We start from the raw sequence: 24,658 nt of genomic DNA, 5'->3' as shown, positions 1-24,658 counted from the left end.
TCTCCCTGTTGCTTTTCTTTTGTAGCCCAAGAATCAAGCTGGATGCGCCCCTTTTGGTCCCATGTCCACTTTCGAGGCAGCTAGAAGGAGGCGATGCCTATCTGGGTTTAGCGCCAGCCCTGTCGCCAGCATGGCTTAAAACTTCCTTTGGGATCTGATATCAAGCCTGCAGGAGCTTTGCAAGCAAGACCCGCGTCTCTCGCGGAAAATACGAGCATAGGCATGCGTGCTGTTGGGCATGCACTATGTTTTCAACCCTTTCTTTGACGAAGCCACATTCCTTTACTCTCGACGCCGTCTAGGCGTGCGGTGGAGAACTGGCGCATACTACCTATATCTCGCAACCATAGACGCCGCCTTTTGGTCGTGCCTTGAACTCCCGAATTTGATACACCGAAAAAAAACATAGACGCATAAAAGCCGCAAGTCTCAGTCACCCAATGGCTAAGGACATGGTGACTTACCCATTTCAAGATACCTGATGGCTATTGGCTGATTACCCGTGTATCTGGCCTTGTTGTGTTTGCTTTTCAACGCACTGCTGGACCTGTTCCTGGGCCATTTGGATTGCGACTATGCCCAAGGTCCCGAATACCTTTCTTTGAGGTATTCTCGATAACGTCACAAGGCTTACTGCGAGTGGGTTTGCCTCTATTTTTTTTCTTTTTCTATTTCTCTTTCTTTCTTTTTTTTTTTCCTACCCGGAAAATGGTCCCATACCAATCATCTGTCAAGATGGGGTAATTTTTCATTCACGCCATGATATATGGCTCCAAATTCAGCTCTTTTTATCTCTATTCATGGCAACAATCTTCCATCCCCTCTCAGCTCATCAAGGCTCAGCCGTGTCAGCGGGATGGGCCACCAGTGCCGCTCAGGCTACCAACATATGTCTAGCTATGACATGCTCAACCTGGGCGTCTGTCTATCAGAGATTATATCAAAGTCACCGTGGCCATGATGACCTAGAATTTACGAGGATGTCATCTACGCTAGCTCTAGATCAAGAGACCGCGCCTCTGATGTATCCGGACTTGCAATCGGCCGTTTCATGGCCTGTATGCGGTTGGATGATATCCCGTGGACCATTCATTACTGCATCAAACCCCTTTCACCGACCGTTCCGGCAACCAGTAGTCATTGAATTTCTTTTTCTCCAGACGTTTGCGTCGGCCCTATGCCGACCAATATGCCATCCATCTTCTTCTGTGGCCTTTCCCACTGGTTCGACTTGCTTTTAACATGGCAGAAATGCCCCCGCCGTTGGCAAATTTGTAGAAATTCTACTGGAACCGGGAATACGGCTCAGGATCCATCCCACCGTTTCAGTGGCTTATTTTCTGTCTTTCGCTTGGGCTGCATGTTTTACGTGATGGAGTTGGAAGAAAGGAACAAGGCTTTCCCCCAAATCTAGCTGCGGCGTACACTAGATCAGTACGGTGCATTAGAACTTGGAACAAGGCCTCCTTTACATGACACTTCTGCCATGTATTCTCATACTTGTCAGGATTGCAAGCAAATAGATAAAAGGCAACGGTTCTTTCCATACTTTCGTATAGTATATAGGAGTGGTATATGGCTCAGAGCAATGATACTTCACATCCTATCAAAATGGACTTCTCCAACCAGTCAGCCTTGAATTTTGCTCTAATCTCCCAGGAGTATAGCCCTCACGCCCCTGGAAGATGGCCTTCTGCGTCCATGCCTACTACCCCAAATGTGGTTGAAAGTCAATTATGGATGCAGTTCAGCTGGGCTCAAGTTGCCTTTACCCTTATAGCTATATGGCCCATTATTGTGGCTATCCTACGACACTCGAGAGAGCGGCAAAGGAGGAAACGCTTCAACTTCCCTACGAGAGATTCGTTTGCCCAAATGACTGTCCGCGATGCTTGGGCTATCCAACTTGATCTTATGGACACAGAGACCTCCTTTTTCTTCATGCTTGCACTTAAGTTTGCCATTTTCTCGGTATGATAAGCAATAATTTACCCTGGGTATTTTTGACGTTCATGCATAATCCTAGCATCATATGTGCTAATATATATATATATATACGTATAGGTGAACGGTATACCTTCCATTTCCAGTTTGCTGGTCAGGACAAATAAGCTCCCTTCGGAGCGTGTTCACCTTCGATATTCCATGACCTCTGTCATGATAGCCGAATTTCTTGCGTTTCCACCTGACGATGAAAGGGCGTTACAGGCAATATCTCGAATGAATAATATCCACCAAACATACCAGAGAGCCGGCCAAATTTCAAACGATGATCTGCTATACACCCTCGGGCTTTTCGCCTATCTCCCTGTCCGGTGGGTTGGTAAATATGACTGGCGTGAACTTACTGACATGGAGAAGTGTGCCTTGGGAACATTCTGGAAAGATATCGGTGACTGTATGGAAATCGACTATTCTCAGCTCCCGTCTTCTAAGTCGGGCTGGAAAGATGGTCTCCACTGGCTCGAGGAAGTTACGGGATGGGGTGATCAATATGAAGAAAAGAACATGATTCCCTGCGCTAGCAACCAACTCGTTGCCCTCTCCGCCATTGGTATCATACTATATATTGTCCCTGACTTCCTAAAGCCGACAGCAAAGAAAATGATATTTTCTTTACTCGAAGATCGCATGATAAAGGCGCTAATGTATGTATACTGTCAGCCCTTTTGTTTGTGTACTTCTTTATATTCTAACCACCTCTATACCGCATATAGGTTGCCTGAATCATCCGAGCTTTGCAAGGTCTCTGTCAAAACAATACTCAATGCTCGGCGTTACATAGTCCGCTACTTCTTTCCGCCTCGCCCTTCATGCATGCGCTTTCAGCCGCTGAGTGCAAAGGCCGACAAGGATGGCAGATATTATCTGCAAACCTACGACTCCAAACCTTTCTACATCAAACCGACAATTTCTTCACGCTGGTTTTCTCCCGCTGCCATTATTAGAAGAGTTCTTGGCCTGCCTTTGCCAGGGGATAATGGTAACAAGTATCACCCTCGTGGATATCGGTTAGAAGAACTAGGTCCATCCTGGATCCTGGCCAGAAAGACGATCAACCAAGATGTTAAAATTGCCCGTCAAAGGCTGGACCAAAACCATACCACTGGCTGTCCCTTTGGGTAAGGGACTTGCTGGTAGTTTGGGACATTCGGTTTATGGGTAAGGGCATATATATATATAATAGGGTAGGTAGGGCGCCCCCTTTCTCTTTGCTTTCTTTACCTTCTATCTTTAATTTCTACATTTATCTTATATCCTTCATTCACTTTCTATTTCTTTTCTGTACATTTTTCTACCTTAGCGCGTATCTTGGTATGACAAGCTACGTCTATGTACGGGACTCACATGGTGGGGCAACTTGGTATATAGCTGAGAGGTTGGCGAGCTGCTTGGACTTGGCCCTACATTCTTTATCATTAACTACTCCTTTAGACCCCCTTTTGTTATTTTGACCAGTCCTTGTTGCTTTCTGTTTGAGAATACGCAGACTCGAACAAAGTGGAAGATAACTGCAAATGGCTGGACTAAATGTCAAGATATCGTTTCACAAAAATCATTGCTTGACAAAGCAGGTATTTCAATGTTAATGAGAATCTATTGATAGCAGTGACTAATGATATGTAAGAATATCTTGAACAACAAACGCCCGCTGCCTCTGTTTGGCGCCTTATATCCCCAGCCTTTGAAAGCCAAAGTTCAAGCAGGAGGTACAAAAGTAGACGTTTACAAGCACCATATTGTACAGTCGTTCAAAGTGATTTACGGAAAATGGGTCGAAAGTTCAAGTTAACGCCTCAAGGAAGGTGTCGTCTGCCATTGGTATAGAGCTTTGAACACTGCGAGCGCTCCCGATTGCGTTTCCAGTGTACGGCCTCTTCCACGGTCATTCACATCCTTCACTGCCTTGGCAACATTTGGTCCGGTACCAGCATCACCTTCTTCCGGCTTGGAAGCTGCGATGTCTTGGAATTCATGAGTGATAGGACGCAGCTGATCACCAAAAATATCGCTATGAACTTCCTTGGCAAAATACGTTCGGTTTCCCTTAGCCTGTAGGAGTGCAAGGTCGGGGCTAGCACGATTGATTGGAGGATCGGAGTTGCTGTAATCCACGGCACCATGCGGCAACACAACAGCGCTATCACTACTGTTCAGCTCTCCGTCGGGGTATTTGGGACCCCACCACATTCCATATAAGCCTTTCTCATTTTTGGTGACGGATGCAGCGTAAGCATTATGCTCCAACCACTGTAAGTAAGAAGCACAGATTCGCTGATGCCATCCGAATGTGTTTCTTCGCTCTTGCTCGCTAGTGTTATTGCCACTTGCCGACTTATGTAGTGCTGGATCAGACAGCATCCTCTTCTCTTGGGGACTAATTTGTCGACAAAATTCCGCGAAATGATGGAAGAATATGCCTTTAAAGGTTTGTCCGTCTTGCGAGCATAAGCCGGTACTATCACATGCATCTTCTAAGACGCCTGCCCTCCCCAGTCCATGCCAAGTGTTATCTGATTTTGCTGGCCAACCGGTGGCTTTTATCACATTTCTGACTAAATCATGACCATCTTCAAGATAGCGCCTATCTCCAGTGGCTAACCAAAGACCCCTGAGCCCGCTCAGTATAACTCCTTGGTTATAGGTGTACACCATCGTGTTCAAAACATCACATTTGCCCGTGCCAGGATCGTTCGGAGTCCATCCATGTATGTGAAATCCATCCGCGTAAAGACCGTTGGCTCCAGTCATTTTTGAGCTTTTGAGCCACTTATAGGCTGTTATAGCTGCGTCGAGATGAATTGGATCGCGGGGTAAACTAACAAACCCATTCTCCTGTAGTTGACTTTCCACTATTGGCGAATCGATAGGATCGCCTGGAAAGTAGAGGTACATGTCGATACTTGCTGCGATGAAGAGCTCGTTTGTGATAGCATTCTTGTAAGGAGTTAGCCAAGGGCTCCAAATCATGCCACCGCCGCACAGCTGTGTATCCCACCCTCGCACTGCTAAATCATAGAATACCCGGGCCCTGTGTGCTGCAGGCGCCCTATACTGGGTTCCATGCCACGAGTGGTGGGGGGTTAACTTGCTGTTTGGATGACGACCAAAATGCAACTCCGAATGCAGATTTTGGAATTTTATGCTCTCCAACCATTCCAAAACAACCCACAGCATGTCATCATAGGCTTGCAGCCGTATTCCAAAAAAGTTCTCCCCATGCCAAAAAGCCGAGGTTTGCTGGAAGTAATAACTGATCAGGTTCTCAGTGGACATGGCCGCCTCATCATAGCAGCCATACCAGGGCTCATCGCTGGTAAATCCGAGTGTGGAAGACAATAGAGAGAGTACAGAGAGAATGTGGGTATTCACAACTGCTTTGGTCCAGTCGATGCCGGTTGGCCATGTCGCCTGCCAGAGGCTGAAATAGTCCGACTGCATCACATCAAGGGCCTCAAGCATTGTCCTTAGCGTTTTGCTTGCATGAGGCCAAGGAAATTGACTTGCATCGCCTGGGAAAGGTTCTTGGTCATTTTCTGAAGACTCGACACTGGCTTTCGGTTCTGTTCCAATGAACGGCGCCTGTTGGTCGTCATCAATTATGATGATCTGTTGCGAGATATCACCATTGAACAGATCGAAAGGAGCTGCCGAGGTCCTGGCGCACAAAAGAAGGATTGCTGATATACATATCAGGAGAAGTAAGGGTAAGTTGGAGAATGAATGGTGGCCACCGGCGGGCCATAGTCTCACGGCGTACATGCTGGCTGATGTCTGCTGAAAAAGAAAGGAATATCCCCTAAAAATGAGAGCAGTCCAGGCTATTATAGCCGCCGGATGAGGGTGTTGGCTTCTCGCATCGGCAGTTCTGGTGCTCGTGTGACCGGAGCTGGGATGTATAAATGCACACGATCAGAAGGCCAGGAACAGGCGAAACTCAAGTAGTTAGCGGTGAAAAAGCAGGTCGGCGCATCCGCAACTCCGAGATGTTGTATTGCTCAGATGCCTCGTGGCATGGAATAGCGATCAGACGGGAGCATCATCGGCTTGCGGCAGAGAACTTGTCTGCGCTTTCTTCGCTTCCCGTTTTTGCGATGAAAGTCGGGGAAAGTCGCTGCGGGGAGAAGCAGCAAGCCTGTTCGACTTACGTAAGCTTAGTCTGGGGCCTCGTTTCAGGCGCGATTGGCTATAGGGCAACAAAGCGGCCGAAGAGGCGTGCGGAAAGGCTGGATGAGAGGGCCTGCTGTGTGTCTAAGCCCGTAAGTATGTCGAAGAGGTCCCGCTAGTCATCGGGATCAATTTCAAGAATCATTGGGAGTTGGTAAACGGCTGGAAGAGAGAAAATACTAAGTACCAACTTGGATGTGATACATAGTTGACACGGCTTTCAAAGTTCTACAAAAACGTATCCAGTCTAACTAGATCTTGGAGGTCGCGGATTAGTCTCACTGAGATCTGGCATTAGCGTTTCGAAGCATTGGGCTAATTGTCGGGGTAATGTGGCTGTCATCGGAATATTAAAATCGGGGTGATTTGAACTGTATGATTTTGTGAAACGGGAGCTAAATCAAATTAACTAGGGAAGTTGTTAGCTGTGAATTTCCGTATGTACCGTGTAGAATGCGCGCATGAATATTGATCATCATTATCAGACATACCTAGTCTACTTAGATGACAGGGAGCCGACATGACCTTGAGCCGCTGAGTGAGTAGCACGAGACTGACCAGCATCACAAAGGCGAAAATGTCATAGTCGGCAATTTTCAGAGAAGGCTCCTCTATCCTTCTGTCTCGTGTTTCATTGCCCGTCATTCGAATGGTTTGGGTACGTACGAGTAACCGTGACAGGACCAAGTTTTAATGTGACATTTGATCAATATCCATATGCGATCAATATTCATGTCACTTCATTATTCACCCATGAACGCATTCAGACTGCTTTTCGAATGACACCTAAGATCTGTCGTTATTGCCCTCCGGGCTGCGGCTTCTTTCACGGCTTCGACTTCGTCCTCTATTACCACCACGCCCACGGCTGGAGTTCTGGCCGCCACCAGACTTTCCCTTGGAAGACGGAGGAGGCCGTACGAATGCAAAGTCGACTTCAATCGTTTGATCAAGCAATTTTGCGCCGTGCAGGGCTTTGATAGCTGCCTCTGCCTCGGGGAGGGTGGGATATTCAATTAACGCATAGCCCTGCCGGAAGTAAAACAACTTAGCTCACCGATTCCAGGACATAATGTAAAGAGGGTGAAAGGTATTATTTCAGAGTATATAATACCTTCACGTAACCCGTTCTTCGATCAAGATTTAGGTTGAAATTCTTGATATCCCCGTACTCGGCGAATAGATCTGTAACATCCTCTTCTGAAGCCTCTTCATGTATGTTCGTCGCAATAATGATCCACCCTTCAATGCTGCGCACTGCTGCAGCTGAAGCGCGAGTACGTGGCTCTGATCCAGATCTGGTCTGCTGCGGCTCTGGGGAGAGCGGAGGGTCGACTTCCATTTCACCGGACATGTCGATTTCTGTTTTTCTTTCGCTTATACCGGCTTTTGTCACAAAAATGCCAGTCAATGATGAAACTATTTGTTTGTCAACAATTTTTTGCCGCCTTGCTTATGGCCTCCTGTCCTTCGTGAGATGTTGAGGGGCGGAGAAAAATGAAGCTCAGGAGGCGGGATCAGCTTATGTAAGCGAGTTTTTTTGACCTCGTTGCTAAAGTTGCAGTGCAGGGAATGAAAAGTGTATTATTTTATATCGAAAGACATCCATGATCATAACTATATACATAAATACTAATGGTATATAACAGCAGGACTATCAGCATATATTAATCAGGGATGCAAAACGTGGAGTCTCGCGTTTGACATCCTTAACCAAGCCACTATAATATTCACACATTGTGTGTACGTATATACCCAAAACCACCAGGTCACACTGCAAGTATATCTTGGGGCCGCCGATACATGGCTAGCTGGAGGCTTTGATAAGGAATGTTGCAGCCTCGTCTGCAAGCACGCCATAGCTCTCGTGTGCATCCCAGTTAAAGCCATTTAGACAAACAGGGTCCCCTTCGTTGCAGTATTCCTTCGTCTTCTCCGGTGGGATATTGGCGAAGGGGATTAAGCGGCCTGGGTCTCCGAAGACTGCAATTGCTGATATCTTTTCATGTGTCAAAAGCTTTGCAGCGTGAGTGACCATTGCGCCCTGCGAATATCCTACGAGAAGAATCTTGCTGTCGGGGCACTGCACAACTGACTGCTTCACGAGGTCGGCCATTATTGGGCCTCCGTTGAGACCTAAGAGCAAATTTCCCTGTAGGAGAACTAATTAGCAAAAGGGCACCATGGACCTACACACCATTCACATTTTAAGGGCATGGACATGGCATTCCACTACTCCTTGAAAAATAAGGGGAAGAGCATACCGCGATACTGGCATCGTAATTGACTCCTTGAATTATGATCTTGTTGCCTGTCTGGGCTCGAAGTGCAGCGGCAAGTGGCCTACCAATTCCTCCACCCATGTTTCCATCCTCGTTGGTTCCGCGGGCAAAGATCATGGTTAGCGGCTGGCATGGCGCATGCTCCAGGATTCCATTTTCCACCAGCCCGTCGTTTGCGGTCGGTGTACTTGGAGGGGCTGTCTTTCCATGACTTTTTAAGCCTTCCTCCAGCTTGTTCAAACCCTCGAATACCATTATTGAAGCATCCTCCGCAGGCATACCTCCGCCCCCAAGTTCCAACCATTTCGGCAATTCATTGTTTGGAAGGGCCGCCCGGGACGCTGCGATACGTGCGTCCCTGGAGCTAAGAGGTGCAGCTATGGCACACGCCACAAGGCCTAGCAGGAAACATGACTCAAGCTTCATCTTGACTCTAAAAATATATATAGGAAGATATTGAATATCTCAAGCCAGAGTTTTTATCCCGGGGGTAGATTAGTGTATAAAGAGCGTCTGGCGCAGTTGAGGTCAGGGGGGAAGTAGATGGATTCAGATTGTTGAAATGCCCTCCTGTGTTGGACAGACAGGAGTCGATAAGGAAGTAAAATAGATCTTTCAATTAAGAATATTGTGGAAAGGTCTACTAACACAGGGGAAACAAACGAAGGGGTAAGGGAGGTCAGTGTCTGCCAGACCAAGGGGTAACGGATAGAATATATACAACACCATTCTTTAGAGGATTGTCTTCCGCAGGAAACCCGACGACAAACCCAGTGCCAACGTGGCCAGGGCATGTGAAATGAAACTTTACTTTAGTGCCCATTTTGCCTACACGAAGAGGCATTCTGAAGATTGGGGGGTCAGCTAGGCAGATGCGTTCCTGTGGGTTGATCCAGAGTTAGGGGGAACAGGTCCCAATCAAGGTTGTCATCGGAAGCTGGTAACCAGTAAGGAGCCAACATACAATTTCAAAGAAGCCATGTAACAGAAGAACAGCACTTGGTGAGAGCTTGATCCCAACTTATTGCGTTAAACAAGCTGGCGGCCCGGATCGATAATCCAAATTCTTGGTTCAATCAGATCGATGCATCTCATATGGACGAGATGGAAGGTTCTTGTCTCTGAATGGCTCACATGCTATGTAAGACCAGAAAAATAGTATCAAGCTAACTAATGGACGAACCAAGAGCTGATCACAGACTGATATCACCAGTATCCTGGGTTGCGTGCGTTAGTGTGGGCTCAATAACAAGGAACAAGGGTGAGTTGTCTGGACTTGCAGGTCGATCATCGTAGCCTCGCTTTGATGGAGAAGCTGAATCGACATGAAGAACTTGTTTTAGTAGTCGTAGCGATGCTTAAAACACCGGCGGGAACGGATTTTGCTACTTCGCCGTTGAAGTCTCCGCTACCGTGAGGCGAACTGAAGGGTCATAGATTTGCATCTCGATGGGTCCCTGGTGCTGTTGGAGAGAGTGTCGAACCAGCGACTACCTGCTCCATAGGTGGCCAGGGGAGCTTTGCAGGTAGTCAACTAACTCTCGCTGACTCGCAATAATGGAGGAGTTATCAGATGACGTCGGATGGCTGTCGTGTGGCTGAAGGCCGGCGGCATCCTCAGCCAGGCGAGTAACTCGGGCCAACACCCTGACCACCCTTTAAAAAAATAAAGAAAAGAAAAGAAAAGAAAAGCATCCTGGACACTCTGGCTGGTGATCAACCACTTCGTCAGAGGCATTTGGACAGCGAGCATGCATGCAGACACCAGGTCACGGTTACGGGACAGCGACTCGACAGAGAGCATGCTGCAGGTCTCTCAAGAAAGTACGCGGAAAAAGTTGACCCTCGGAACCGGTGAAGGATCGACTGCCTAAACCAGCTAGTTATGGCCGGTCAAATGATACTTAAGCAGCCCTGGCCCAGCCTGATAAAAATAGATATGTCATCGTGGAGTACGTTCCTGGTGCGGTCATGTTCGCCGCTGGGGGACCCGACTCCAGCTGCTGACAGTTCTCAGCCTCGGGATACGAAGACGGGGTCGCTGGAGAAAGATCGACTAACTAGAAGACTGGAGCAAGCGAAAATGGACTGGGCTTGCAACATCTTCCGCTTCCCCGACGGTTTTCTTGGGGGTTGCGTCTGGTCTGTAGAATAATGCAACCGGGTCAAATTTCATCTGTTCAAATTCCTCAGGGTGCGTGTGTGTCTTCCTAGCAGAGACATAAACCAAGGGGTGTTGATATCTCCTTATCCTTTTGAAAAACATCGGAGTACAGAGTACTATGTATTCAGGGTATTCATTCTCCCAGTGGAGTTGGTTGTTTAAGAGGTTTATGAATTTGATACCATATCTTATGACTTCAGTCTTACTATTATTGACCAGAGAAGAGTGAACAGCCAGAATGAGGGCGTGTCTCGGCATCAGTCCAAAAGGTGCTTTCCTTCTGTTCAAATCTTTGTTGATATTGACAGTGGAAAATCCAAAGAACACCACCCTGTCAACTTGTACGGACAAAGTCATCACAGATTGATACTATTTTGTTTGTCTCCTAGCCGTCAACAGGCCCCTTTTCTTTCTTCTATCTGGCTTATAGACAGATAGCCAGCAGCTATGAGCATGCTTGAGCAGTGGCTTCAGCATGAATATGCACCCCCTACTGTAGACAACAAAGTCTTCAAGCTACCTCTGGTCCCAGAGCCGGCAAGGCCAAAGAAGATCCCTTTCCGTGACAGACAGGATATCGAGGTCATCCTTCGTGGAGAAAAGTCAGACCACTACGCCCGCCTTTGCAAAGAAAACGCGGACCTTGAAGTCTCATTTAACCCAACCGGCGGTGATTTTACCATTACTGAGCGTGTTCAGGATCCGGAAGAGCCATGCAACTATCTAGAAGTGATCGTTCATCTCAACCGCAAGAACTCGGAGCTGCTAGATATCAGAAGGTTCTCTCAAACTACGCTGCTGATTGCATTTGCCGTTGCGGATGGGAAGCATCCCTGGATGGAGTATCGCCAATCTGGGTTCCAAAGTGCACGACTTCCAAGCCTTCTCAACCAAGCTGTCAAAGCAAGGTGGCCCCTCAGCTATATTAAAGTCCTCCTTCCACTCTCAAAACACCCTCGTAGCTGGACTGCCGTTCTCGCGCTGATGACCTTCAAGGGGGTTGACGATAAAGATCTAAAAGAAGTGAAGGAGCTATACAAAGCAGTGGAAAGATGTCAGAGCGAGTTATTTGATATCAGCCAGCGCCAGGGGCGCTCTAGCTCACTTAAGGAGCTGATTGATGAGGAGGAAGCAATGCGCGAACATATCAAATTGAGGGATCCAAAGAGCCGGACTGCATTGATCAAGTATTATGAGCAGTTGGTCGACGACATTGCCTCTGCTCAGAAACGAACCATGTGGCTGAAAGAGTCAGACAGGCTCGCCAAAGAACAGGAGATAATTTACTGGAAGGTCGAGGAACCTGATAATTAGAGATGGCTAAGAAGAGCTTGTTCTTGCAATGTTTTGGTCAAAGTGCTTAATCTTTTCATCCATTCGGTCCCTTGACCTTTTCCAACAATGGGGTTTGGGCTACTAAAACACGGGCGAATGTGACAAGCTTTCTTTCTTTGACTGTTTGTAACTTAAACAATACCATACCCCTTCAATTCAAATTTCTTTGTTCCAATAGTATGCATAGTAGTACTGGTTATCTTATTCCTGGAAAGGCTTTAGAAAGGTCCAAAAAATCATTAATACATAGAATCTTGTTATCCGAGTGGAGTTGTTGATCATGAAATTCTGATTTGTCGAGGAGTGAAATATTGAGATACATCACTGCCACCTAGGGAAGGGGGAGAGAGCGCCAGGGGTCAAGACAAGGGAAAAGATGAAGAGGGATATAGAAATTTATAGAATACCAAATAAGCAGACTCGGTGAATCGAAGACAAAGGCGATCTTGGGGCATATTGGGCTATTATTTATACAGTAGACTCCTTGCGTCCACGAAGCTATTTTCAAGCTTCATTTTCTTTCCTTTCAATTTTTTATTTTTTTAATTCTCCAACACCGGAAATGCGTCTATCGCTTGTTGTTACCGCCTCTCAGGGCCAGGATCTGGACCATGCGGACAAAGATGTTGATGAAATCGAGTTCAAGGCTGACACTCTCGTTAACAACATCTCTCCGAACAACTCCTCGCTCAGCCAAACGAGCGTGGTAAAGAATTTTCTGGATATCGTAGAGGGTGAATCCACCAAAGACAGCAAGGCCTCCGTATAGCCAAACTCGCTCAGACCACATAAGAGTTCTTGTTGCGGTAGCTGGTAGAACCAGAGGAGCAAATCCAGAGAGAGCGACAATGGCAACACCAGCGAGAAGTGGACCACCGAGGTAGAGGTATTTCTCCTGTTTGGCAGTAGCACCGACAAAGGCAATTGAGCCCATCATACCGACTGTGTAAAGACCAGCACGGCCAAGGATGGCAGGGGACATGAAGAATAGAGGAGCGAGAACGGCAGCTTGGGCAAGGTTAAATCCAGTCCAGAGGGCATACTTCTGAATGTAGCTATGGAAAATGTTAGCAGCACTCATATTCGATAGAGTACGGAAAGCTGTCCCACTTACTTATCCGGCGACGTGTAAAAAGTACCATACATAGTTCCAATACTGGCTACCAAGCTGGCACCAACAACAACCCATGGGTTGGTTGCCATAAGCCGATAAGACCATCCGCTGGTGTGAAGAGCACGGGCAGCAACGCCGATGATTCCAATGCCCAGGCCGGTGTGCATGAAGGTCTCATTCAAGAAACTTCGCTCGTAGGGGCGCATCCCGCCATCTTCTCTTGTTTCCCGGTTGAAAATGAGGTTTGTTGCCACAATGGTTCCTCCAACGATGGCGGCACCATATATCAATTTCTGAGTCATATTGCTGGTATCTCCAGCCGCAGGCTGATATGTCTTCTGCATGTAGGTCCGTCGGAAGGCATCCTGGAACGATTGGCGAGCTTTACTGAACGCTGATGTAGAAGGAATTTGGGACGATGCACGGCTAGCTGGTGATGATGATGACTTGATGGGGCCGTTATGGATGAACCGGATGGTCGTTGATACTGTCGTTGGCTTGGGGCCCTGTTTAAGCACAGCCGATACGGCGAACGGGCGGCGAAGGATGAACGCCATGATAGATGTGAGTGTTATTCGAATGACCAAGTAATGAAGGATGATGGTAACCACAAAACGGATTGGCCTGCGACGGGCTTTTATATACCGCGAGAGAGTTGTTCTGTATCCTTCTTCCGTCCGTCGAATGAAGATTCGAGAAAAGGGTCAAGCTTCGTAGACTTAGTCATCAGTCATGTGACGCTTATGATGACCTCATCACATCGTTCGGCCTTCGGAGTTTAGAAGAGAAAACGCGAAGATAACGAGGGGAAACGGACTTTGGAAGACTATCTTCGTGACGTATAGTTGACTCGGCGGATTGGAATTGGCTGTAGTCTTTCTGCGCCTTTATTTTTTTGTGACAATGTCGCTTCTTAAGAGTCTCCAAATTGCGCATCTTCCGCCGTCATTAGTAGTCCATGTCGCCCTCTATCGCGATGTGAAAAACTCGTCGTTTTTAAGAGAGCAGCTTATTTCTGCAAACTCAGCCTATGAGTACGCTTTTATTGATGCTAGTATGGTATGGTGTTGAAACTCCCTGTGGTTTGAGTGCCCGCGCCCACATACTGTGACTAAAATCGATGTTGACTTTCAATCTGTACACCAAAGTAGATCCTTTCGACCACCCACGTTCTTTCAGCTGTTTTTAGGGCAGTAAATGATTACGAAAATAAGCGGTTAAAGTCGAGAAATGTACATTCAGAGATAGTGTTCGCTCTGAGCCCGAATAATAATGTTAGTGTTGCCAGCTGTTTGATGTCACAAGACCGAATGTGAGAAGTACGCCGAATTAACCGATCTCATATGAACATAGATAGCCGATGCCTTTCGTCGATTTGGAATAGCAGATTCAACTACCGATCTCCTTGTTGTGAAAGTTAGCACGAGCCCGGAGATTACACATGAGACCGTATCGAAGCATCTAGGAGAGGCCGTCGAAGGCACCCAAGTGACATTCGATGATACTACTCTCAGTCAGATTACTGATATGTCGAAGATTCAAAAGGTGTATAAATTGTCAAACTTGGCGATTCATAAACCCTCTAAGAAACCAATGGATCCCGCTCAAGGCCACGGTGTAGAAGGGGTTGAGGAGGCTTCCAGGAGACGGATGGAGACCTCTGTACTCGGAGCTATTGCTTTAAGAGGCTCTTGAACCGTCTTTCCACAAGATAGGAACCATGCCCTTTCGACCGTTACCCCTATTGGAAAATTAGATGAAAACATGTTTATGGTATTGGCTTGAAGACAAATACTAGCAATGTGTGTTTATATCTGCAGGAGGACAAATGCCTTCGCACAAATAATCAGGATAGGGAAATCTTTTGTTCTCGAAGTATAGGCCTTTATCCACTATGTAACAGTATGATAGAGCAGATGTTTGTTATCTTCATGAAATATTCAAAAGTATGGATGTCGTCGTCTAGACTTCAGCCTCCCGTTGCCCCGACTACCAGTGTGTCAACGCCAAGGCCTCCAAGCAGCAAAATGCCGACCCCAGGCATCAAACTCAACTCGAGACAGCGGATGCTGGCTATCGTAGCAAGGAAAGCCCTTAACAGCTCTTTATACTGTACATATACCTCCAGATGATTGTTAGAAGTTTTGACACGATCAATGTCGCCCTGGCGCCGCAGGTTAGACCAGCGAGCGTGACCGCTATTTTGCCAACCTCTCCCGATGAGACACAGATTGAGTTCCCCTCGAAACAAACATCTAGCCGCACATGTGGTCTAAAATCTGACCCAGAAAGCCACGGTGGTGTCAATACTCAACTACAATCGAACAGAAGCGCCCGACATACCAGGACTATCTTGGGTGGGAAAGCAAATGCAGAGAACCTACCGGTGCCTAAAACGAAGAGGCGAAAACTGGGAGACAGGAGGGATAAAATAGTTGAAAACATGGAAGACTCGGCAGACTGCTCTCGGCCTCATTCTCAGTTGGTGCAAAATGGATTTACCGCGCAGAAAACGAGATCAAGAGACCCTAGAAAACAGCCTTTAAAAAACCAAAATTCAGAGGAAACAACTCATTCAAGGCTGAAAGGGAAGGTTATAAAGCCATCCACTAACTCCAAAATATCGACAAGTAAGAAGTGCTCTATGCATCCTGCTGATTTACAGCAGAGGGTGGCTGGAAGTTCTGGTTCAGAATTCTGTGGATTACGCCTTGAGGAAGCTACTATGAGAAGAGACTTTTGGACACCCATAAAAGACACAACTCTGGCCCATATTGACCTTACAGGATCTCCCGTGTTCACGCGAACAGGCGAAACTCAGGATAAAGGCAAAGACTTCAGATCATTAATGTCCGGATTCAATTTCTCAAGGGAAGCGTCTCGTGAAGTTGGCTCTGATGGTCAGTATCCTGCTGAAGGGCCAACAACAAAACAGCTCTTAGAGGTACGATAATTCTCCTAATAAGAATTGTGTGTTCTGTTATTAACTACGAACTTAGCTCATACCACAAAGCTTGCCCTCAGGCAAACATTCGGGAGATGAGGCTCACGATGCAGCTACGTCTAGTGCCTCGGAAGGAAAAGGCTGGTGTAAACCAGCTAGAAAACCCAAACGACCCGCCAAATCAAAGATTTCTACCATCACTTCGCTGACTATAGGGCGATACGAGTCACCATTTACATCAGAAGGTGGTGACTATATTTTGTCAGCCGATAAAGACGTAGCGTCCATCCAACCCGCCGGAAAGCCTTCTTCGAAGCGTAAGGGTACAAACGCAAGATCTGGAACAAAGATTTCCAGGGACGAATACCAAGCTCAAGCTAGACCTCCTATAATGGAAGCCCTACAGACTATCGAAAACCTAGCGTTAGTGTTCGGAACTTCCAGTCAGCTTGAGAGAGATTCTAGTCCTAGTGTCTATGGGCTAGAGTCTGGCCTTGAACACGGTCAAGGTCAGTGTGAATCAGCCAGAATAAGATCCAGAGAGCCCTCCCCCGGCCTTATGGTTTCGAGGTTCTCTAAATCTAAGAACTTATGGGCGGCAAGTTCTCGTGACCTAGATGGGTGTCTTTTGAACGTTGAAAGGGTTGATCTGGTCGGACCGGCAGCTCTAGCGCATAAACCTCGGGGCGAGCAACAGACTACTAGCGCCAACAGATTTCCTGAGGGTGAGATACATGCGGGGATTCCACCGCCGATTGAACATGAAAGCTTCGAGAAGATTGAATCATCCCTTAATGCTATTGTTAATATTGACACTCCCAATACTATCCAGCATCCTCATGAAATTTCAACCACCCATAGCAATGGAAATGGGGTCGAAAGCATGCCGGATTTTAACCGACTTTCAACCGAAGACCTCGCAGTCAAGTTGGCCTCTTTTGGATTTAGGCCGATTAAAAGACGTGAGAAAATGATAGAGCTTTTGGAGAAATGTTGGGAAAGTAAAAGGAAAACTTCTGGTAGACCAGAAATTGAACCAGCTTGCCCAGATGAACCACAAGGAACTGCTCAAGGGGAGCCCTTGAACATTACTGCAACCCCGATAGAAGCTAGTTCTATACCCAGCATCAACCCCCTAATACGGACAATAAAGCCCAAGGACGCCACCCCCGATGGCATAGCTGATTCTTCACGAACAAATGAGGCCACATCTCACAACCTGAAACTCTCGCCAAAGGCTGAGGGAAACACGCCCCGTTTCAAGGGCAGCGAACGTGATACTCAACCAGCCACAATAGAAATCGACGATGCTACCAATGAAGACTTACCAGAGTCATCTAAACAGCTGAGCAACCCCGAGAACTCCCATATTCCTTCTCGCGTACCATCATGCGATAGGCTGAATGGTCTTGTGCCACGGCCAGGAAAATTTTCAATTCGAACTAAAGGAGTTAGTACCAAGGCGAACGAACCGGCAGATCTCCCAAATATATTTATACAAATTACAAATGCTGTTAAAGCACAGCCTCGCATACGCAGCATAAAAGGTGTCAAGCAACCCACATGGCATGAGAAAATTGTCATGTATGATCCTATATGGCTTGATGATTTTACTCTATGGCTGAACGTGGAAGGCTTTAAACGCATACATGAAGATCGAGAAGTTCACGCATCATTGGTAAGGGAATGGTGTGAAAGCAAAGGCATCTGCTGCTGTTTCAAGAATAAGAGATGACAGTATATATTATACTTAGATTTTGTTTCAAAGTTTCGTTTCATGGGATATTCCTGAAAATGGAATTAGCATCTATATGGTGTTTAGCTGGTATGGCGAATCAAGCTTAGCTCTTTGGACGTTCGTTGGAGGTATATGATTAACAACGAAAAAAACAAAAAAAAAAAATTTACAAGTAGACATAAACCCTTCAATAACATCGTTCCAATGCAGACTTATGCCTGGTGAAAAGGGAAAGGAACAGCAGGTGTTGGAAGCTAAAGTTGTTCCTCATCCGCTGGGTACTAGCTTATGACTTTGGATTATAGATATCACATGCCAGAGAGGTAGTTATAATTATCTGGCGGATCCTGAGACGGGTCATGGTCTCTTTTAGGTGCTCCAGTCTGTTGATGTGACTCTCCTTGCCCACGTATTTGACTCTGACTATGTCCTTGACGCGCCCCCTGCTGCTGCTGCTGCTGAATACCCTGTCGATAGGAACCTGGACTAGTTTGCTGAACCTGTGATGGCACAGGGTGGTCTCGTCCAGAGAAAGGGTTTGAAGCCATCGATGTATTATATGCAGGATACTGGGAAGGGGGAATTACTACCCCGAATTGTGAGGGATCTTGCATTGAAGGTAACATTGCTGTTGGACCTGATTTGAACGTGTCAGTCGCCTCTCTTTTCCTCGTGTGAGGGGACATTTAGGGCATTTACATACGCCTGCCCGGTGGGTATAGTATCGGAAAGCCCTGCCCTGTCTGCTGTTGGGCCGTCTGGTGAATGGCTTGAGCTTGAGCCTGACTTTGTAGAGCGTCATACGAAGGATATGGATGTGGTGTTTCCTAAATATAAGTATCAACAAAATAGCGAAAAAGGTGGTGATAAGAAGTACAACAGAAATATAGTCACTCACCATCGACATTCCAAGCGCCTGAGTACCACCGCTTCCAAGGTGGCTGACCACATTACTGATATAGTCTCGTAAGTTGGCATTTTCTGTGCGTAATACTTCGTTTTCAGTAGCCAGCCTTCCGTTTTCAGCTCGTAGGCGTTCTAGCTCTCCACGAGTATACGACACTCGCGTTATTGGGTCAGTCTGGGTGCATGGCAAGTTGCCAGCAACACAGTTGGCACAGCCAGTCGAATTTGAATCGCACTTCATTTTTCGTCCCTGTAGCAAGTAATGTCTTTAGTAAACCTCTAAAATAGATGCGGAAGTTGGGATAGATTGTTGTGCATTTGGACAAGCTGAGGAAATCTGAAGAGTTAATGCTTCGCGGGATTAGGGCGATTTAAGTAGCTTGAAATATAATAAGGATATTTGAAAAACAACAGGATGTGGATGGACTGTAAGAGCGGGGTGGGTGTAATAGGGGCTTGGAACGCCAATGGAATGATGTTTCGAAGGCAAGAGTGAATACAGCCATTTGCTATAAGCGTGGCCTGCCAAATCTAAAACACTCATGCTGATTCCATTTGATAACTCTGTTTTCTTGAACACAGTATACAATGGAGTTGGGAAAACACAGCACACAAAGCAATTTGGCGTTTCTTATGTATCCAAAGGAAATGAAATGAAGTAGGCTTGGCCACTCAGAACAGGACTAGAAAGGGCAGTATTGTCGATTGAGACTGTTAAGAAAAAATGGAAAGGCTTGATAGAGCCGGAGTGTAAAGCAAACTCAAGTAAACTCACCTTGCAGCGATCGCACGCCTGGCCGGTACGATTGGTAGAAGACATTTGACCCTGAACCAACTCAGAATAATTTGGTTCGGGGCTATTCTTGCCTCTTCTCGGCTTCTTTGGACGACGAGCAGGAGCTGTGGCTTCCGTTGTAGATGCTTGTTCTGCCGCTGAATTCTGTGTCGTATCTTCTCCGGGATCTTCGGTAGACTCTGGATCTTGTTGCTGGGGGTTTCCTTGACTATTGGCGCCCTCGTTTTGGGCTTGGTTATTGTCCCAGGTTTCTTCCTGGTTGTCATCATTGGAGGGCCGTTTCAGTGACGCAGACATGACTACTTTATATAAGTAGATCGATGTGGGGTGACTGTAAGTTGTTGCTAGAATGCTGTCGTAGCTTGATTCAACCCAAAGGATAGTGTAAAGCAGATTGCTATAGAATATTTCTCGAATAAGTTGAGATCTTGAATAATGGCAACAGAAGAATCAAAGAGATCAAGATTGGTATCTAGTACAGTGTATACCCTGATATATGTTCAATCTAGAGAGAAGAACAGCCATAGAAATGTGCAGAAACACAGTATATGTACTGAAGAGACTTTCTTCACCTCTTAAACTGTGTCTTTAGGTTATTGTGCAAGGATAAAAAAGAGCTCTCTTCGGCTCTTTCCATCTTGTACACAAATAGTGCATCGCTTGGAGGTATTAATGACGGAAATCTCCATGATACATAATGACAGTGTAAACCCATGGGACCCAGAACCCTTTCATAAAAAGAGTCTTCGAAAAGCGGCTTTTTATACCCGTTGACTTGAACGCCCCCATTCAATCGACCCATCCGCAGCTTGTTCGTTCGAGAGCCCTAAAAAACAAGGCAACGACAGCAAAATGTTCATTTCAGATATCTCCTTAGTTCAAAACTTGTTCTAAAGGGTAGAGCCCTTTCAAAAATACCATGACTCGAGGTTGCTTTGATTTCAACACGAAGCAATCAAAGCAAGATCTTGATCGATTCACTCCACATAAGCAGTAGAATAAACGGGCATTTTGTTTCAACTGAGAGCTCCTTATAATGAATATATTGTCAAGAAGTTCTAGGTATTTCTCTTTTGCAGTTCTTGCAAGAAAGTGGACAAATCTTTGAAATGGGGGGTATACCTGATCAAGGCTTTGTTTTCGCTTTGGGTCGTCTGCTCTAATATATTGATAAAGGAGGTAAGCATAAAATGGGGTAAATCTCAGGTTAACCATATCCGAGGAGTCCCCCCAGGAAGCATAAGAGGAGAGATACATGGGTATTGTAGTTTTGGATGTTGAGGGGGGTGATGACAATGGACATAGATGGGTCGAGTCGGGCGGCGCAGCTGCAGGAAGACAGGACCCGACCGAGGCCCACGACAAACAGACGAGCAATGACAAAGAAATGAACGACTTGGCTTGTCTGTATTTTTCGAGCTTAGTCTCATGTTGGACTCCTCGTTTTTGCTGGTATATTCTTTCATAATGTTTAGTGTGATTTGAGCCGTGTGGCCTTGGGGATATCAATTGCCCTGGTTCTGAGGAAGTGGTACCGTGCATGAAAATTAATGCTTTCGTGACAACCTCTGTAATAGCGAAGTGTTCAGAAATAGCTACAAATAACTTCTTCATACTAACTACGGGAAGTTTGACCCGAGAATGAGCTTATGTTGTCATAGAATTTTGGCTTGTTAGCCTGTGAGAGTCAAATCGGATGAAGTTGGAAGTTGAGAAAAGCGATAAGAGTCTGCTTATGTAAGAGGCAGGTGCCTCGGAAGATAGGTCCTAAGTAACAACGATATCAACCATGAAATTTCTAAGTTGACTCGAAGGTTTCAAGGTGTAATACTCCTGTATTCTCGTTATGAAAGTAATATGGATATTGAAACTTTACTCGAGTAGTTATCGTGGCCTTCCCTCCTTTTTCTAGACCTGCTCTTATAACCTGCCATCCACTCCCTTTTCCTCATCCAATGCATCACTTAAAAGTGGTATCTTATATCACATCTGCACAACTGGTTTCATCTATCTTAACGCCAGCCAAGCTCAGAAATAGCTTCGATTTCCTTTGATGTTCGGGTAAGAGAATAGTAGATGAGCTGAAATAAACAAAATATAGAATACGCGAGAAGGGAACTGAAGGAAGGAAAGAAAATAGTATGAGTATGCACGTTAAGATGGATTTTGTCAAAATGGAGTATTTGATCATATCGTTTCGGGGTCGTTATATCGTGTGTTAATGCGAAGCGTTAAAAAGGAGAAGGAAAGAAGGAAAAAAGGGCAATTCGAATGGCTATAGATCGGTGTTTGTGCAATGGGTAAATAGTCATGATCCAAGAAGGCATGGTAACATGGTACTCAGTACAATGGAGGGTATTTAGGAGAAGCAAAGAGCAAAAGGGGATAAACTATGAATGGGCTATGTGATCCAATAATGTTTTCTAGTTCCCGGCCAACAAAAGTATACAGAAAGAACGGAGAGTGTGTGGCGAAGCGGGGTGAAATCGTAAAGGTATGTCACAAATGGAGTATACACCGTACAACAGAGTACAGTATACAAGATAGATGCTGGCCGGAAGGAAGGGCATGCTGGCATGATGTCATCGGGACCTCTTACCATTATGTGCAACGGTGATGAATTCAATTCTGTCCCGGTATCGGTGCTGGAAGCCATAATCCAGCCAGGGAGAAAGATTTTTGCACTGACTGACATCCAGTAGGCTGAGCATTGAGCAGCCGTCAGCAACAGCCTCAACACCGGTACCAGTTACGCGGACACAGCCCCGCACAGAAAGCTCGCGGAGGTTAAGTAAATGGAGGCCAATGGAGCGTAGGGAGGGGTCAGAGACTGCGGAGCCACAGAAGGAAAGGTTTAGATGCGTTAGTTGAGGGCAGCCAAGTGCCAGTACCTCTGTGGCGGTGTCCGAGAGAGCACAACAGAAAGACTAGGGGAGTTATTAGAATATTACAAGCAGTGTGATGGATCTGATATCCGCAGGTTTGGACTTACTAGGTCGAGTTCTTGAAGGCACTTTGCGCTATTGGTCAAATAGACAATCGCGTTGTCTGTGAGGTAAGTACAGTCCGCAAGACAGAGCTTCCTCAGCCTGAGAAACTGCGCATTCCCCCAGTATTGGAATCCCTGGTCAGTGATGGTTGTACAGCGTGTAAGGTCAACTTCTTCAAGCCGGTTTGCAGCATGAGAGGCAATGTGATGCATTGAACGGTCCGTAACATGTTTGCAGTATGACAAGGTAATCTTTTTTAGGTACGGACAGCCATATACTGTTCCCGCAGCCGGTTGACCTGGCTGCTGTACTGCACCCGCTTTCGGTGCGTATTTCGAATTCTGTAAAGCTCTACCACCGTTGACGTGGTTCTGGTTCTGTTGCGGAGCTGGTACCACCCACCCAACAATCCTTGCCAATAGCGTATCGCTCACCTTCCGGCAATTACTAAGGTCGATCTCCTGAAGGGACTTGGCATGGTTTGTCATATCCAGGATTGTTGGCGCTGTGACGTCCCAGACACTTTTCATTTTGAGCACACGTAAGTTGGCACCGCAAGTGTTAGCGAGAGCAGAAAACCCTTCATCAGTGACATGAAAACAGTTGTTAGCATCTATAACACGCGGTCTGTCCCCAACAAAGGGACAGATAATCCCGGATATAATTTCATCGGTAATTTTGCGGTTATACCGACTTAGATCAAGGAAGTGCAAGAGACGAGGTGATTTGGTGACTATCTCACACCACTGGCGAGAAACCCCACGGAGACGTAATAGAACATGTAGCTCAAGATATTGAAAGATGGATACAAGAACATCATTAGACAGTACTCCACGATGACGGATACTGTTTCGATGTTTTGAGGGCTTGGTTTGAAAAAAGGCTGAGTTCGTGAAGAGTGCCGACTGAGCATGTTTATTAGGTGAGGGTGTTCGTGAGCGGGAGTTTACGCTCGTTGCCTGGGATTGTGACTGCTGATCCGGAGCAGTATCTTCAGGTATAATAGGAGCAAGAGAGCCTCGCCGGGACCGGGATCGTACGTTATCTAACCCAACACTCAAAAATGGATCTGGGTCGGAAGGTTTCACAACAGATTCGTCTTCCATCCTATTGGGTTTGTGAAGAGATTCAAGTTCTGTTTCGGAGAAGGTAAGAAGAGGCATAGATTGTCTCCGGGCGGAGAAGAGTGCCTGATTTCCTGGGGTAAAAAGTTGGTCCGCGCTGGGTGCATCTTCCATCACTACATCACCGTCACTAGCGCCATCAAGCCTTGTTCGTGCCGTCCGTTCAACCTGATCTCTGATATCTGCAGGACATCGAGCCCAAAACTCCGAGAGAACTTCACCGCTCAGCATCAAGCATTCGACGGCAGATACCGAGCGGACTGTAGCAGTTCTTCGCGGTGCAAGTGATAGGCTAACGACTTCACCAAAGTATTGTCCTTGCTTTAGCCGTGCTTTTACCTGCACATTGCGAGAGTCCTCCGCATCAGCAACACGGCGGGGGCTGCTGGGGTCACATCGTTCGTTCAGGACCTCAACTTCACCGCGTACGATGAAGAAAACTTCCCTCCCCTGTGAGTTTTGTCGAATGATATCGGTGAATGGTGGATAAGTCCGTGGTTGTGCATTTAAGCCCAAAAAATGAAGGATATCAGCCGGTAGATTAGCGAAAAGGGGCAGTTCTCTGAGCAACATTCTCACGCTGACGAGCCCGTTGGCCAGAGCACTGGACGTGGGAACATCCTGACAGCTGGGGCTGGGTGATTTGCGCTTCTTAGTGAAGCTGTTGGCATCTCGATGGTCGTCATTATTAAAATCTAGGCCGTCCGCAATGGTATCCCGTACTCGTTTTGTCACACGTTTTTGCCCACCAGGAGCGTTCATTTCTACAACCGCAGGTGGTGACGGTGACTCCTTTTGTTTCTTACGCTCAAGGATCTGAAGACGCTCTTCTGCTTCATCCCGGATGGCTCGCTCCACCTCTGGGAATCTTGGAAGAATGTTTCTAAAGTCCTCCTTGGTCAGGATGAGAAGCAAGCAGCGAGTTCTTGCAATGATAGTAGCAGTACGAGGACGGTCCATGAGAACGCCGATCTCTCCAAAAAAGGCGCCTGGCTTTAGTTCTGCGTATGTACTCTCTCCATCTCGAGACGTGACGGCGACGGCTCCACGTACAAGCCAGTACATGGCCTTCGCATCATCTCCTTCCGTCAAAATGT

At 46.6% G+C, this 24,658-nt stretch overlaps 11 protein-coding genes across 11 annotated transcripts; 4 read left to right on the top strand and 7 right to left on the bottom strand.

Moving 5' to 3' along the window:
* Positions 1 to 1,611: 1,611 nt before the first annotated feature.
* TERG_06810 (uncharacterized protein) lies at positions 1,612 to 3,126 on the top strand (the record flags this gene model as incomplete). Its single annotated transcript, XM_003232773.1, has 3 exons — positions 1,612 to 1,971; positions 2,065 to 2,648; positions 2,718 to 3,126. The coding sequence occupies 3 exons, from the start codon at positions 1,612 to 1,614 to the stop codon at positions 3,124 to 3,126; spliced, it is 1,353 nt and encodes a 450-aa protein (XP_003232821.1).
* Positions 3,127 to 3,789: 663 nt separating this feature from the next.
* TERG_06809 (uncharacterized protein) lies at positions 3,790 to 5,763 on the bottom strand (the record flags this gene model as incomplete). Its single annotated transcript, XM_003232772.1, has 1 exon — positions 3,790 to 5,763. The coding sequence occupies one exon, from the start codon at positions 5,761 to 5,763 to the stop codon at positions 3,790 to 3,792; it is 1,974 nt and encodes a 657-aa protein (XP_003232820.1).
* Positions 5,764 to 6,954: 1,191 nt separating this feature from the next.
* TERG_06808 (uncharacterized protein) lies at positions 6,955 to 7,522 on the bottom strand (the record flags this gene model as incomplete). Its single annotated transcript, XM_003232771.2, has 2 exons — positions 6,955 to 7,197; positions 7,283 to 7,522. 2 exons carry the CDS (start codon positions 7,520 to 7,522, stop codon positions 6,955 to 6,957), a joined length of 483 nt encoding a protein of 160 aa, XP_003232819.1.
* Positions 7,523 to 7,975: 453 nt separating this feature from the next.
* On the bottom strand, positions 7,976 to 8,284 carry TERG_06807 (uncharacterized protein; the record flags this gene model as incomplete). Its single annotated transcript, XM_003232770.2, has 1 exon — positions 7,976 to 8,284. The coding sequence occupies one exon, from the start codon at positions 8,282 to 8,284 to the stop codon at positions 7,976 to 7,978; it is 309 nt and encodes a 102-aa protein (XP_003232818.2).
* Positions 8,285 to 8,832: 548 nt separating this feature from the next.
* On the bottom strand, positions 8,833 to 10,049 carry TERG_12454 (uncharacterized protein). The gene has a single exon (XM_047751409.1). It carries the CDS (start codon positions 9,242 to 9,244, stop codon positions 8,930 to 8,932), a length of 315 nt encoding a protein of 104 aa, XP_047607045.1. The 5' UTR covers positions 9,245 to 10,049; the 3' UTR covers positions 8,833 to 8,929.
* A 1,012-nt stretch (positions 10,050 to 11,061) lies between these two features.
* On the top strand, positions 11,062 to 11,928 carry TERG_06806 (uncharacterized protein; the record flags this gene model as incomplete). Its single annotated transcript, XM_003232769.1, has 1 exon — positions 11,062 to 11,928. The coding sequence occupies one exon, from the start codon at positions 11,062 to 11,064 to the stop codon at positions 11,926 to 11,928; it is 867 nt and encodes a 288-aa protein (XP_003232817.1).
* A 589-nt stretch (positions 11,929 to 12,517) lies between these two features.
* TERG_06805 (uncharacterized protein) lies at positions 12,518 to 13,620 on the bottom strand (the record flags this gene model as incomplete). The annotated part of the gene is made up of 2 exons (XM_003232768.1): positions 12,518 to 13,004; positions 13,064 to 13,620. The coding sequence occupies 2 exons, from the start codon at positions 13,618 to 13,620 to the stop codon at positions 12,518 to 12,520; spliced, it is 1,044 nt and encodes a 347-aa protein (XP_003232816.1).
* A 302-nt stretch (positions 13,621 to 13,922) lies between these two features.
* TERG_06804 (uncharacterized protein) lies at positions 13,923 to 14,758 on the top strand (the record flags this gene model as incomplete). Its single annotated transcript, XM_003232767.2, has 3 exons — positions 13,923 to 14,122; positions 14,215 to 14,337; positions 14,417 to 14,758. Exons 1-3 carry the CDS (start codon positions 13,967 to 13,969, stop codon positions 14,756 to 14,758), a joined length of 621 nt encoding a protein of 206 aa, XP_003232815.1. The 5' UTR covers positions 13,923 to 13,966.
* Positions 14,759 to 15,191: 433 nt separating this feature from the next.
* Positions 15,192 to 17,890, top strand: TERG_06803 (uncharacterized protein; the record flags this gene model as incomplete). Its single annotated transcript, XM_003232766.2, has 2 exons — positions 15,192 to 16,007; positions 16,063 to 17,890. 2 exons carry the CDS (start codon positions 15,192 to 15,194, stop codon positions 17,740 to 17,742), a joined length of 2,496 nt encoding a protein of 831 aa, XP_003232814.1. The 3' UTR covers positions 17,743 to 17,890.
* A 293-nt stretch (positions 17,891 to 18,183) lies between these two features.
* On the bottom strand, positions 18,184 to 20,811 carry TERG_06802 (uncharacterized protein). The gene has a single exon (XM_047748677.1). The coding sequence runs from the start codon at positions 18,890 to 18,892 to the stop codon at positions 18,332 to 18,334; it is 561 nt and encodes a 186-aa protein (XP_047604664.1). The 5' UTR covers positions 18,893 to 20,811; the 3' UTR covers positions 18,184 to 18,331.
* Positions 20,812 to 20,816: 5 nt separating this feature from the next.
* TERG_06801 (uncharacterized protein) lies at positions 20,817 to 24,626 on the bottom strand (the record flags this gene model as incomplete). The annotated part of the gene is made up of 2 exons (XM_003232764.2): positions 20,817 to 22,374; positions 22,440 to 24,626. 2 exons carry the CDS (start codon positions 24,624 to 24,626, stop codon positions 22,030 to 22,032), a joined length of 2,532 nt encoding a protein of 843 aa, XP_003232812.1. The 3' UTR covers positions 20,817 to 22,029.
* Positions 24,627 to 24,658: the final 32 nt, after the last annotated feature.

This window comes from Trichophyton rubrum (assembly GCF_000151425.1).
Source record: "Trichophyton rubrum CBS 118892 genomic scaffold supercont2.8, whole genome shotgun sequence".
NCBI classification, from domain to species: domain Eukaryota; kingdom Fungi; phylum Ascomycota; class Eurotiomycetes; order Onygenales; family Arthrodermataceae; genus Trichophyton; species Trichophyton rubrum.
The sequence above is the reverse complement of the archived record's forward strand: the minus strand, read 5'-3'. Positions and strand labels throughout refer to the sequence as shown.

What these genes read in the sequence shown, in the direction of transcription:
- TERG_06802 (XM_047748677.1), bottom strand. Translation starts at nt 18,892, where the DNA reads ATGAAGTGCGATTCAAATTCGACTGGCTGTGCCAACTGTGTTGCTGGC.
- TERG_12454 (XM_047751409.1), bottom strand. Translation starts at nt 9,244, where the DNA reads ATGCCCTGGCCACGTTGGCACTGGGTTTGTCGTCGGGTTTCCTGCGGA.